The sequence below is a fragment of the Babylonia areolata genome, chromosome 2 (genome assembly GCF_041734735.1).
Source record: "Babylonia areolata isolate BAREFJ2019XMU chromosome 2, ASM4173473v1, whole genome shotgun sequence".
NCBI lineage: Eukaryota > Metazoa > Mollusca > Gastropoda > Neogastropoda > Buccinidae > Babylonia > Babylonia areolata.
Window position 1 is genome coordinate 11775999 of NC_134877.1, and position 15000 is coordinate 11790998.

Consider the following 15000-nt stretch of genomic DNA (forward strand, 5'->3'; position numbering starts at 1 on the left):
GGCAGTTGCTTTCCTCAGCTGTTCTGGTGGTCATAGTCGGACACGACTGACTATCACACATACATACATAACCCATTCTCCACGATTATCAAATTCTAGCCCAGATAGCCTGGGCAGCAGTTGCCCTCCTCTGCTGTTCTGATGGTCATTAATTTTAGTCGGACACGACTGTCTATCACACATTCTCCCACTCTCCACTATTATCAAATTCTAGTCCAGATAGCCAAGACAGCTGTTGCCTCCTCTGCTGTTCTGTTGGTCACAGTAGGACACGACTGACTATCTTACATTGTGGTCATTTCAGTTCCGTTCTGGATGTCATTTAGTCGGACACGACTGACTATCTTACATTGTGGTCATTTCAGTTCCGTTCTGGATGTCATTTAGTCGGACACGACTGACTATCTTACATTGTGGTCATTTCAGTTCCGTTCTGGATGTCATTTAGTCGGACACGACTGACTATCTTACATTGTGGTCATTTCAGTTCCGTTCTGGATGTCATTTAGTCGGACACGACTGACTATCTTACATTGTGGTCATTTCAGTTGCGTTCTGGATGTCATTTAGTCGGACACGACTGACTATCTTACATTGTGGTCATTTCAGTTCCGTTCTGGATGTCATTTAGTAGGACACGACTGACTATCTTACATTGTGGTCAGTTCAGTTCCGTTCCGGATGTCATTTAGTCGGACACGACTGACTATCTTACATTGTGGTCAGTTCAGGTCCGTTCCGGATGTCATTTAGTCGGACACCACTGACTATCTTACATTGTGGTCATTTCAGGTCCGTTCCGGATGTCATTTAGTCGGACACGACTGACTATCTTACATTGTGGTCAGTTCAGGTCCGTTCTGAATGTCATTTAGTCGGACACGACTGACTATCGGACACGACTGACTATCGGACACTGACTATCGGACACGACTGACTATCGGACACTGACTATCGGACACGACTGACTATTGGACATTGACTATCGGACACGACTGACTATCGGACACTGACTATCGGACACGACTGACTATCGGACACGACTGACTATCGGACACTGACTATCGGACACGACTGACTATCGGACACTGACTATCGGACACGACTGACTATCGGACACTGACTATCGGACACGACTGACTATCGGACTGACTATCGGAAACGACTGACTATCGGACTGACTATCGGAAACGACTGACTATCGGACACTGACTATCGGACACGACTGACTATCGGACTGACTATCGGAAACGACTGACTATCGGACTGACTATTGGACACGACTGACTATCGGACACGACTGACGATGATACACTGTGGTCATTTCAGTTCCGCAAGCTCGGCCTGCTGGCCCCCGATGAGACCCTGCCGTCTTCCTGTCGCCGGACCTACCAGCAGCTGTGGGCTAACAACGGGGATGCCATCAGTCAGCAGTATGCCGGCACTGCCGCCCTCAAGGTCTGCAAGGCGTTCGCTTTCTGCTGTCCAGCCACACACACGCACGCACGCACGTACGCACGCACGCACACACTGCATGCGAGCACACGGAAGCGCACCCGCATGAACACACACAACACACACATATACACACATACACGCGCGCGCGCGCGCGCACACACACACACACACACACACACACACACACACACACACACACACACACACACACACACACACAAACACACACATTCGCACGCACACATACATACATACATACACATTGTGGTCCACAATTCAGTCTTAAAGGCAATGGCAGTCAAAGGTACTGAACAACGCCACCTCTTCCTGCTGTATCAATCACTCATTCTCAGTGTCATCGAATACGGACTTGGGCTAACAACACCGTCTCAAAGCAGCCACCTAAAATTAGAAAGAGTTCAAAATGAAGCTATGAGACTGATCCTTGGAACAACAAAAGACACGCCTATGGCAACCATGCGACACCTGCTTGACCTTCCTTCAATGCAGGCCAAAAACAAATTAGAACAGCTTAAAACCTACTTCAGAGCATTAGAAAACCCTCAAAACCCACTGCATGATGCAGTCAAGGAACCAAAAGGCAGCCGTCTAGGACGAGGAAGATCATGGATGGGGCAAGCAGAAGACACAATCCAGCTAGTATGCCGACTACAAGACCTGAAAGAAACAAAAGAATGGGAGGAAAATCCCGAAAACCTCAATCATCTATTCAACACAGCCATTTCACCCACTCTAGGAAGACATTGTCGGGAATGGCCAGAGGGCAAAACTGATGCAGAAGTGAAGCTACTTTTAGAAGAAAACAGTAAAGAAGAGGACATCGTCAAATGCACAGATGGCTCAGTCACCAAAGACCAATCCGGTTGGGGATTCACTGCGAAACAAAATCGAAAATCAATTAGGGAAGAGAATGCTGCCTACACAGTCACAACCTCCAGCCTAACGATGGAAGTTGAAGCTGTGACACATGCTCTCCAGTGGCTATCATCTGTCCATATGCCTGGAAACCAACATGCCATGATTCTAACGGACTCAATGAACCACATACAGAAAATTGAAAGTGGAATGGGAAGCCCAGAGTGGCATGAGGCAATGCGCAACTTTCATACTGCCCGGGACATGAAGGTGTTTAGGAAAATGAGCGAGCAGACAGACGTGCTGGTAACGCAACAACAACGAGCGGCCTGCATCTAGGAAAATCGGAAATCCTCAGAAAAGTTCAAATAATAATAAAAAGAACAGGTACAAGGCCATCACACCATCATCGATCGCCTCAAAGAAATAAAGGTAGAAAGAGGGAGCGGTCGTAAGTCAAGCATGAAAGGTAGAGCACGATGCTTTGCAAATCAAACAAATATTGGCATTATTTCCAAACCAACATTGCGCAGATTTCTTCAAAACGGAACAGTCTCCTAGGGTTTTCCAAAGACAATATACTGAACAACACGCTAGACGCCACGTTCCTGGCATCAGAGATCTTTTTCCACCCCTCTTGCGGCCAATCAGTGGCAGCCTGTGTTTGTGTGTGTGTCTGTGTGTTTGTGTGCATGTATGCGTGCGCGAGTGTGTAAGTGTACACATGTGTCAGGAGAGCTTTGTGCACGTGCGTGTGTGTGTTTGTGTGTGTGTTTGTGTGTGTGTGTGTGTGTGTGTGTAGGCTGTATGTTTTACATTTATTTGCTTATTAATTTTGTTTATTCATTATCATTATTGTCTTTTTATTTTATTTCTATTTATAATAATTATTATTATTATCCTTTTTTTCTTTTTCTTTTTTTCTTTTTTTGTTTCTTTTTATATGTATATATTTTTTAGATATCCATTTACCTTTTTTTCTCAAGGCAGCACTAAGCGCGTTGGGTTATGCTGCAGGTCAGGCATCTGCTTGGCAGATGTGGTGAGCGTATATGGATTTGTCCGAACGCAGTGATGCCTCCTTGAGCTACTGATACGAATACTGATATGGTCCACACACACACACACACACACACACATTGGTTACCCCCCACCGCCCCCCACACACACACATTGTGTCCCATACACACAACATACATATTCACATCCCCACACCACACACACACACACACACTCTCTCTCTCACACACAGTGCTCTCCCACACACACCCACACATATTGTGTCCCATACACACAACATACACATTCACATCCCCACACCACGCACACACACACACACACACACACACACACACACACACAGAGTGCCCTGCCCCCCCCCGTCCCCCCACCCACACACATTGTGTCCCATACACACAACATACACATTCACATCCCCACACCACACACACACACACACACACACACACACACACACACACACACACACACACACACACACACACACACACACACACAGTGCCCTCCTACACACACACACATACACACAGTGTGTCCCATAAACACAACATACACATTCACATCCCCACACCACGCACACACACACACACACACACACACACACACACACACACACACACAAACACACACACACACACACACACAAACACACACACACACACACACACACACACACACACACACACAAACACACACACACACACACACACACACACACACACACACACACACACACACACACACTGGGGCCCACAAGGATGACTGTTGCCGGTGTGTGCAGGGTGACTTCACACGGACTGGAGAGAGGAAGCTGACAGGAATGATGAAAGACGGCATGAATTCAGCCAACCGGTAACACGCTTTCCCTCTCCCTCTCTCTGTCTGTCTGTCTGTCTGCCTCTCTCTCTCTCTCTCTGTCTCTCTGTTTCTCTCTCTCCCTGTCTGTCTGTCTCTCTCCCTCTGTCTGTCTGTCTGTCTGTCCCTCTCTTTCTGTCTTTCTCTCTCTCTCTATGTCTCTGTCTCTCTCTGTGTCCCTCTCTTTCTGTCTGTCTGTCTGTCTCTGTCTGTCTCTGTCTCTCTCTCTCTCTCTCTGTCTCTCTCTCGACATGTCGGTCTGTCTGTCTGTGTCTGTCTCTGTTTTGTTTCCATATCCCCACCCCCCCCACCCACCACCCACCTCCGCCCATTTCATTTATTTATTTACTGCATTCATTTTGTTGTATGAAAAAATATATATATACGTTGGCGCATTCATGAGTCATAAGAACTTGATGACCATTGACATCAAAACGTCTGGGAAAGTGATGTCCCAGAAACTAACTGTAGTTTTTTGTCTCCAGCTGTCAGATAGACAGGTGGCCTGGAAAACCAGAGTGGGGAATTTTTTTTTTGTTATATAATCTTTTTATTATCCTTTTTGACTCACTTGTGTAAACAAAGTGAGTCTGTGTTTTAACCCGGTGTTCGGTTGTCTCTGTGTGTGTGTGTGTGTGTGTGCGTGTGTGTGTGTGTCCGTGGTAAACTTTAACATTGACATTTTCTCTGCAAATACTTTGTCAGTTGACACCAAATTAGGCATAAAAATAGGAAACATTCAGTTCTTTCCAGTCATCTTGTTTAAAACAATATTGCACCTCTGGGATGGACACAAAAAAAAGAGAAGCCTAATTATATGCAAACTGCATTTACTGTTATATTTATATTTTTTGTATTCTCTAAACTTGCCACTTTGATCTGATATTCGACCCAACAACAAGAGCAGTCATTATTATCATTTTTTGTTCAAACAGGAACTTCTTTTGCAAAGCATGGAAGTTTTATTTATTTTGCAAACGTTTTGGTGCAGAGGTAGTAAAAAAGGGAAATTACTCTGTAATTAATGATAGGGGACTTAATTTGCTTTAAACTGATCTTTCTCATCTTAAACATTACATTTTGAAATTATACCCAATACATAAAAAGCTTGGATTTAAAATTTTTTTTTTTTTTTAAGTGTATCACAAGTGAGTCTTGAAGGCCTTGCCTCTCTTGTTTTTATTATAGTGGGGGTGGGGGTGGGGGTGGGAGAGGGGTTCGTGGTCAGAGAAAGAGACAACAGAATGATTAATTACCTCCCCTATCAGTCCGCAAAGTACGACCTCGTTCTGACTTTTCGGCCATCTGGAAGAGAGGAAGATTTTGCACACCAGGCTGTTTCTTTCCTTCTTCCTTTCTTCCTTTCTTTTTCTTTTGTTTTGTTTTCTTATTCTTTTTTTTCCTGCTTTTTATTTCTATAGTTACATTATACAACAGACAGACGAAGACTGTTACTCTTGACGAGACAAAATGCAAATAACTTCAAACCGTTCGTGCTTGGAATTTCGAATCAGTCTGCTCACAGGTGAAGTGCACAAGAGTCACAGAGAAATAAATCCAGAAACGTTGTCTGGTGAAGAAGAATCATCAAACTCGTTTGTGATATGCCTTTGATTTGTGATATACTTTTCATTTGACTCTTGCACACAGAGCAACTGCGGCGAAAGAAATATGCGAACACTAATAGCACTGTCACAAGACTTTAAGTTGATCAGGAGAACACAGTTCTGGTTTGGTGTCAAAATCCCCCCCCCCCTCTCTGTCGCTCTCTCTCTCTCTCTCTCTCTCTCTCTCTCTCTCTCTCTCTCTCTCTTTGTGTCGTTTTAGTTGTTGTTGTAAAATACAGTGTCCCCAAATTGTGCACACTGCTTGAAAGACTGAAAGAGGGAGGCATAAAATTCATATGCACACACAGAATTACACGCATTGTCAGTTTACAACATGTACATATGTGTGTGTGTGTGCGCGCACACACACACACACACACACACACACACACACACACAGAACGAAATTGTTTCAATGAACTTTGGCCATGGACCACAATTCAAAACCAGGGGACTGGGGGTGGGCATGGGAAGGGGTATTATAACACTTGAATAGATGACACAATATCATAATGTTCATGGACTTGACATTAATGAGGGAGAGAGAGAGAGAGAGAGAGGGAGAGAGAGAAAGTAACTGCTAGCTTTCTTCCTCCGCTTTGGTTCGTTCACATTTTCGGTCAAGAATTGTGATGACGTTTCTGTGTTTGTTGAGTGATGGCCTTTTGATGATGCGCCCGTTTGAGGAAACGAGTGAACGGACTGGGATTTTTACCTCCCCCCCCCCCCACCCCCACCCTCCACCACCCCACCTCCCCACCTCTCTCCTTCACCATGCCTTGAGAGGTGGTCATCTGGGTGAGACGAAGACCTGCAGTTTGCACTTCGCGCACGTGAAAGAATTTGTAGCAAAAACATGGCAGCTCCTGTCAAAATTATGTCGAAAAATTCGTTTTAATAGTAAACAAATACACTTGCAAACAAAAAAATGTATACATACACACACACACACACACACACACACACACACACACACACACACACACACACACTCTCTATATATATATATATATATATATATATATATATATATATATATAAAACACAACAGGCCTAGTGTACGATACGATACGATACGATACGATACGATACACTTTCTAGTAGAGAAGTTGTTATTCTTTGTGTCTTTTCTGTAATATTTACAGACTTTTTGTTCTGTTTATTCTATGCAAATACCATGCAATACAATATAATATAGTACAATACGGTACGGTACGATCAGAAACACCACAGTACAAACTCCACACCGCACCACACCACACCACACCACACCACACCACACCACCTCACACCACACCCCATCACACCACACCACACCCCATCACACCACACCACACCACACCACATCACATCACACCGCACATCATCACACCACACCACACCACACCACACCAAATCACACCACACCACATCACACCACACCACACCACCACACCACGCCACTCCACACCACACCACACCACCACACCACACCACACCACACCACATCACACCACCTCACACCACACCACATCACATCACACCACATCACATCACACCACACCACACCACCAAACCACACAACACCACAAACCACACCACACACCACATCACACCACACCACACCACACCACATCACCCACACCACACCACACCACATCACACCACTCCATATCACACCACACCATATCACACCACACCACACCACATCACACCGCACCACACCACATCGCACTACGCCACATCACACCACACCACATCACACCACTCCATATCACACCACACTATATCACACCACACCACACCACATCACACCGCACCACACCACATCGCACTACACCACACCACACCACACCACCACACCACACCACATCACACGATCAACGTCGCCACTTACTACCACCGGTTCCGAAACACGTACCGTCAGGGAGCCATTGACTTGAGCTTGGGTCAGCTTCTGTCCCCTGACCTCTTCGTCATGCGATACGATGCGATGCGATGCGATGCGATACGATACGATACGATACGATACGATACGATACGATGCGATGCGATGCGATACAATATAATATAATATAATATAATATAATATAATATAATATAATATGATATATGATGTAACGTAATGTAATATTACATGATATTAAATGCGATACGATACGATATGATACTATAGAACACGTTACGGTATAATACGATACAGTAAGATACCAACACCATACGATGCCATACGTTGCGATACGATTGATACAATACGATATGATACGTTACGATATGATACGATACACTTCGATACGATAAGATACGATACGATATAATCCGACACGATACAGTACAATACAATATATACGATACAATACGATAAAATACGACAGGATATAATACAATATGATGGGCGCAATAGCCGAGTGGTTGAAGCGTTGCACTTTCAATCTGAAGTCCCGGGTTCGAATCTCGGTAGGGGCACCTGGTGGATAAAGCGTGGAGATTTTTCCGATCTCCCAGGTCAACATATGTGCAGACCTGCTTGTGCCTGAACTCCCTTCGTGTGTATACTCAAGCGGAAGATCAAATACGCACGTCAAAGATCCTGTAATCAGTATCAGCGTTCGGTGGGTTATGGAAACAAGAACATATCCAGCATGCATACCCCCGAAAACGCAGTATGGCTGCCTGCATAGCGAGGTAGAAACGGTCATGCACGAAAAAGACCACTCGTTTTCATACGAGTGAACGTAGGAGATGCAGCCCATGAACAAAGAAGAATATAGTACATTACAATACGATACGATACGATGAAATAAGACACGATATGATAGAATACATTACAATACGATACGATACGATAAAATACGACACAATATGATAATATACATTACGATACGATACGATGAAGTACGACACAATATGATCATATACATTACAATACGATACGATACGATACAATGAAATACGACACGATATGATAATATACATTACAATACGATACGATACGATACGATGAAATAAGACACGATATGATAAAATACATTACAATACGATACGATACGATAAAATACGACACGATATGATAAAAGACACTACTATACGATAAAATACGACGGGATATGATAGAATACATTACAATACGATACGATACGATGAAATACGACACGATATGATAGAATACATTACAATACAATACGATACGATAAAATACGACACGATATGATATAATACATTACAATGCGATACGATACGATACGATACGATACGATGTCGCCAGCTACTACCTCCGGTTCCGAGACGCCTACCGCCAGGCGGCCATCGACCTCAGCCTGGGTCAGCCCCTGTCTCCCGACCTCCTCGCGCTGAGGCCAGGGGGCGCCAGCGAGGCGGAGGGGGAGGAGGGGGTGGACGGGGAGGAGGAGGAGGGGGACGAGGACGACCTGCGGGAGAGGGAGGAGAACCTCCGGCAGCTGGTGGAGGACTGCAAGCGGATGCTGATCGTGGAGCCCGAGCAGTGCCTGGGCGGCTGGAGCGTCATCAATGCCGACCCCGTGTGAGTTGGCTGTCCTCCGACTGTCTGTGTCTGTGTTTGTGTCTTTGTCTCGTGTCTCTCTCCGTGTGTGTGTGTGTGTGTGTGTGTGTGTGTGTGTGTGTGTGTGTGTGTGTGGAGCGTCATCAATGCCGACCCCGTGTGAGTTGGCTGTCCTCTCACTGTCCGGTGTTGTCTTTTGTCTTTGTCTCCGTGTGTGTGTGTGTGTGTGTGTGTGTGTGTGTGTGTGGAGCGTCATCAATGCCGACTCCGTATGAGTTGGCTGACTTCTGACTGTCTATGTCTGTGTTCTGTGTTTGTGTCTTTGTCTGTCTCGGTGTCTCAATCCGTGTTGTGTGTGTGTGTGGAGGGTGTGGGTGGGTGGGTGGGTGGGTTGTGTGTCTGTGGTGTGTGTGTGTGTGTGTGTGTGTGTGTGTGTGTGTGTTTGTGTGTGTGTGTGTGTGTTTGGAGCATCTTCAATGCCGACCCCGTGTGAGTTGGCTGTCCTCTGTCTCTGTCTCCGTGTCTCACTCTGTGTGTGTGTGTGTGTGTGTGTGTGTGTGTGTGTGTGTGTGTGGAGTGTCATCAATGCTGACCATGTGTGAGTGCTTTCTCTGTGTCTCAGTCTCAGTCTGTATCGGTCTGTCTGTATGTTTCTCTCTCACAGTCTCACTCTCTCTGTCTGTCTGTCTCTGTCTCTCTCTATCTCACTCTCTCTATCATTGTCTGTCTGTCTCTCTCTCTTTGTGTAGCCAAACCCTTTGTATACCCTCAGCAGTGAGATTTGTTAAGTACTGGCTTCGCTTGATGACTATGTCACCAGAGCGACTCCCTCACAAGGCCTATTTAATGTCACGTGCTATGAGTGAATCAGTCAAGAAGTATTGGGTGTTTCACCTCAAGAACCTCTTATGGGACAACGGCCTCTTTGAAGCGTGGCAGCAACAAGGCGTAGGTAACGCACGTGTCTTCGTGAGTACCTTGAGAGAGAGACTGGTCAGTAGTTTCTTCCGGGAATGGGAAGAGGGGATACAAACTAGCCAACGCTTTGAATTTTATGTCCAGTTCAAAAGAATATTTAAGGTTGAGCCATATGTGGACTGTAAACAGTTACGCTGTTACAAGATTGCATATGCTCCGTTCAGATTTAGCTTTTCACCCGTTAACTCTCATAGGTTTCGGTACCGAGCAGATCTATCCACTCAGCAGATGCTATGCCCAATGTGTAAGTTTTAAATCGAAGATGAAAACTATGTTTTGGTTGTCTGTTCAGCTTATGTAGCTTTACGCAACGAGTTCTTTCCGCATGCGTCCGAGACTCATAATTTGCCTGCACTGATGGGAGCTGATGACGACGAGACCGTGTCAAAGCTTTCTCGCTTTCTGTACAGAGTTTTTAAATTGCGCTCAACTGGCGTATTTCATTAATGAAACATCTAGAAACTTTTTCAGAGTGAATAAACGAACATGTTCGCAGTGGATGGAAGCTGCATTCCGTCTCCCAACTTGAGCTCTGAATTGTGCGAGAGAGAATGCTCCTCAGTGGCCAGGAAGAGTCGCACAGCTTGTCCGTCCGTCCGGCGGTCTGTTCGTTCGTTTTGTGGACACGTCAGACCAGAGCTCAAGTGGGAGTGGGGGGGTATAGTGTACCATGGTTAGTCCCCAGGGCCGTGTTTCCGTGTATCATGGTACAGTAAGCGACAAGCGGTTTAATTAATTAATACCCAGTGTCGTCTTCTGTCACCTGATCCGTGCTGTACCACTACCTGCTGTTTAGCCGTTGGCGTCGGCCAACACACCTATGAACTGTGTCTCTGTCTTTTCTCTGTCTTTCCATCCCCGTACTTTTTTCTCTGTCTGTCTCTGTCTCCCTCCCCCCCAGACCCCCTCCCACCCCACCCACCCCTCCAAGTCCCCCTTCTCTCTTTCTCAACAATCTCTAGGGTGGGTGGGGGGCATTGGAAAAAACAACAACAACAACCCTTTTCAACGCAAACACCTACATCTCCGCCTATTTGATATACCCTGCCCACCGCTACCGTGCAAACCAATTACCCTGGGCATGAAAACTAGTGACCCTCAGCGCGTGCTCTCGTGACCTCGGCGTGTTAAGCAGTGACCCTCAGCGCGTGCTCTAGTGACCTCGGCGTGTGAACCAGTGACCCTCAGCGTGTAATTTGAATCAGTCGAACCGTCTTGTATCAGCATTCCACTGCGGGAGACTTGGCGTAAACAGAGAACTGTATCTACCCCACCGCACCTGCTCCAGGGATCAAGTTGTTTACTTGGGAGGGGGGTCGGGTTAGAGGTGAGTCCCTTTGATGTAACAACAGCAAGAAGAGTGAAACTGAAAACATGGAAAGGGGAGGGGAGAAACGGGGAAAGGAATGGGAGAGAGGGGAGGTGTTACCAGTACTTTCATAAATCGTACTGATCCAAATCGTAATTATCTTTTAAAAAATTTTTTTTTTATTCACAGTCTGAAGCAAGTGTTAGTCAAACAGAAAGTTGTGTCCTGGAAACGGAACGATCCCACTGAAAGCAGCCCACGTCGATCGGTATTTCATTGTAAAACGGCCACAGTATAGATCCATCAGAGGTACAACCTTTCCCAGTATCCATCACACCTTTCCGGCTTTGATGGATCGTAACATAGACTGGCTCCGAACGATTGTGCAACACTCCACGCACACACAAACGATTTTCTGTAATTTCCGATAATATTATTCTTTTATTGTGTGTGTACATCTCTTAAAAACATAGGTTGTGACATAATTCTGGCCTGGGTGCCAGGTCACATAGCCATTGGAGACAACGAAGTCGATCGACTAGCCGAGAATGGCCATAAAACAGGAACTGCCAGGCTTCAAAATACCGTTCACAGACCTCATACCCAAGCTTGAATCTTATGTGAAACATCTCTGGCAAGAAAATAAAGATTTACAGACCGATAAACAGGTTATTTTAATCCGTCCTGGCCGAAAATAATTCCTTCCGTCCGTTCCAGAAAACAGGAAAGAGGATCAGTCCTCTGCATGCCTCGCTCATTCCATTCCAATCTGAAACATTCTTCCATCTTAAAGGGGAGGAACCTTGGTGTGTGCCGTGCAACCAGCGTCTGAGTGTCAAACATCTGATTGACTGCTGGGATCTGCATGATGTCAGGCACAAACAGTTTGCATCTCGCTCCATGCAGGCTGTATTCTGGGATGCGCCCCCCCCCCCCCCCCCACACACACACACCCCAGCCCCCAAACCCCCATCCCCACTTCCACCAACCACACTTTTTCAGTTCCTGAAAGAAAGAAATAGTTTTAACTTGGTTTAAAATTACTTGAACTGAACCGGACGTGGATGAATTGGGTTGCTTTCTTTTGTTTCGTTCGTTTGTAATCTTCCATGCCCCACACGGGGTGAAAGGAAATTGAATCTGGAATGTTGACCCTTGTGAAGTGGCCTCACCTGTGGGCAGTCGTAAATAACCTGCACAGGACTCGGAAACAGGAGACAGTGAAATACGCCCCCTGGTGTATCTGATAGCTCCTCTCACCGAACCCACAGCTCCTATCGATGCGAGAACAGAACTGAAATGGTTGGGCCAGCTGGTTTGAAAGGGAGACGAATGCCACGTGCAAATTTAAAGACATATCCTTCTCCCCCACCCCGAAATCCTCCACCCCCTCGTTCCCACCCTTCGTCCCCTTACCCTCCACTCTATGCCAAGCTGTAAGAAAGAATGTGACAGCGGATAAAGTTGGTCATCTGTCTTTGTCTTTTGTTCCTTCCTGCATCCATCACAGTGTCTGTCTGTTCATCCCTGTGTGTGTACTGTGTCAGGTGACTGGCCCTCCGAGTGGTCTATGACTCTCCACTTTGGGCATCCCGGTCAGGGAATCGTTCACAGTATTTGTCTCGTAATATACCTTTCTGCATATTCCAGTTGTGTATTCTGACGAGGGTTTTTAAATAATTCCTGTTTCTTAGTTACCTTGCTACTTTTTTCTCTCTCTCTCTTTGCATGACATGTGTTTTCCGATAACCAGATAATTTTGTCTCTACACGTGATCAGCAACAGCCCGTATCCCACTTACTGTTCTCTCAAAATGTTCATCTTGTTTTATCTTCTTTTTGTGGGGTCTTTGGGTCTTTTTATATATATCTATATAAACCTGAGTATTTCTTGTCCTGTCTTTAAAAAGGTTTTACCCCAGGCTATTTCAGTGACGTTCTTTACATTTATTTGCACGGAGGAGTTTATTTTTCCATTTCACGGTGTGACTCTCACGGAGATGATTTCCGATCAAGACATCCGGCTCTGCTGTGTCGGTGTTTGCTCCCTTTTTTCAAGATTGGATGGCGGTATTATGATATCATACCATGATATTAATCCATTGCCCCAGTGGCCGCGAAAGGCAATGAGACATTTAACCTTTAACACTTAAGCCATGATGAAGCGTAAAATAATCGTAATTGAGACGGAAACTGAAGACACGGGCTTTTGTTGTTGTTGTTGTTGTTGTTGTTGTTGTTGTTACCGTTGTTTTTCTGACCTTAATACGAAGAAACGAGAATTAGGGCAGCTGCCACGAACCGGGATTTCTCTTCACAAAACGAAAGACTCAGCATCACATTATACTGATATAGTATTGCGTATGTTTCCTGTTTTGTTGGTGTGCTTGTTTCTTTCCTGTTCTGTTTAGCTATTTTGTTGCTGTTGGTGGTGGTTTAAATGACGTGACTGATTCAGATCAGTGTGTCGGATCTGTCTGTGGCAGCCTCCGCTAAGATCGTTTCGGCCACAAATTCTTGCTTGTTTTTTTAAACTTAGGCCGTGTGTTGACCTGCCTGGAAAGATCACGATGGACTAAATAACATGCTGAACTACAAAACAAGGAAATGTGAGGATATGCTGTGGCTTAACAAGGAAATGCGACAGTATGCTGTGGCTTAACAAAGAAATGCGACAATATGCGATGCCTGAACAAGGAAATGCAACAATAATTATGCTCAGCCTGAAGAAGGAAATGCGACAGTATGCTGTGGCTTAACAAGGCAATGCGACAGTAAGCTGTAACTTAACAAGGAAATGCGACGGTATGCTGTGACGTAACAAGGAAATGTGACAGTATGCTGTGACGTAACAAGGAAATGAAATGCGACAGTATTCAGTAACTAAACAAAGAAATGCGACAGTATGCTGTTGCTTAACAAGGCAATGTGACAGTATGCTGTGACTTAACTAAGAAATGCGACAGTATGCTGTTGCTTAACAAGGCAATGTGACAGTATGCTGTGACTTAACTAAGAAATGCGACAGTATGCTGTGACTTAACTAAGAAATGCGACAGTATGCTGTGGCTCAACAAGGGAATGTGACAGTCTGATGTGGATTAACAATTAAATGCGACAGTATGCTGTAGCTTAACAAGGAAATATTACAGCATTCTGGTGCTTAACAAGGAAATGAGACAATCTGATGTGGATTAACTGTGGCTTTACAAGGAAGTGCGACAGTATGTTGTGACTTGACAAGGAAAAAAAAACCTGCTGTTCCTTTGTCCTTGAACGCTTGGAGTCTGTGCTTAGGGAGGGAGATGTGCATCGTGAGTTGTGAGGTTGATGTTGATCAAATGTGATGGAGCGTGGTGCTTTCGTCGCTCTGGGCCGTAGAGCTACCACAGCTTATTC

At 45.3% G+C, this 15000-nt stretch overlaps 1 protein-coding gene across 1 annotated transcript in view; it reads left to right on the forward strand.

Moving 5' to 3' along the window:
• The window catches only part of LOC143297706 (phosphatidylinositide phosphatase SAC2-like), a 282281-nt gene that overhangs the window by 233548 nt on the left and 33733 nt on the right, over positions 1-15000 (forward strand). Inside the window, exons 13-15 of the mRNA XM_076610130.1 lie at positions 1330-1458; positions 4136-4206; positions 9061-9336. Of these exons, the coding sequence (XP_076466245.1) occupies positions 1330-1458; positions 4136-4206; positions 9061-9336 (476 nt within the window). The remainder of the gene's footprint in view (positions 1-1329; positions 1459-4135; positions 4207-9060; positions 9337-15000) is intronic.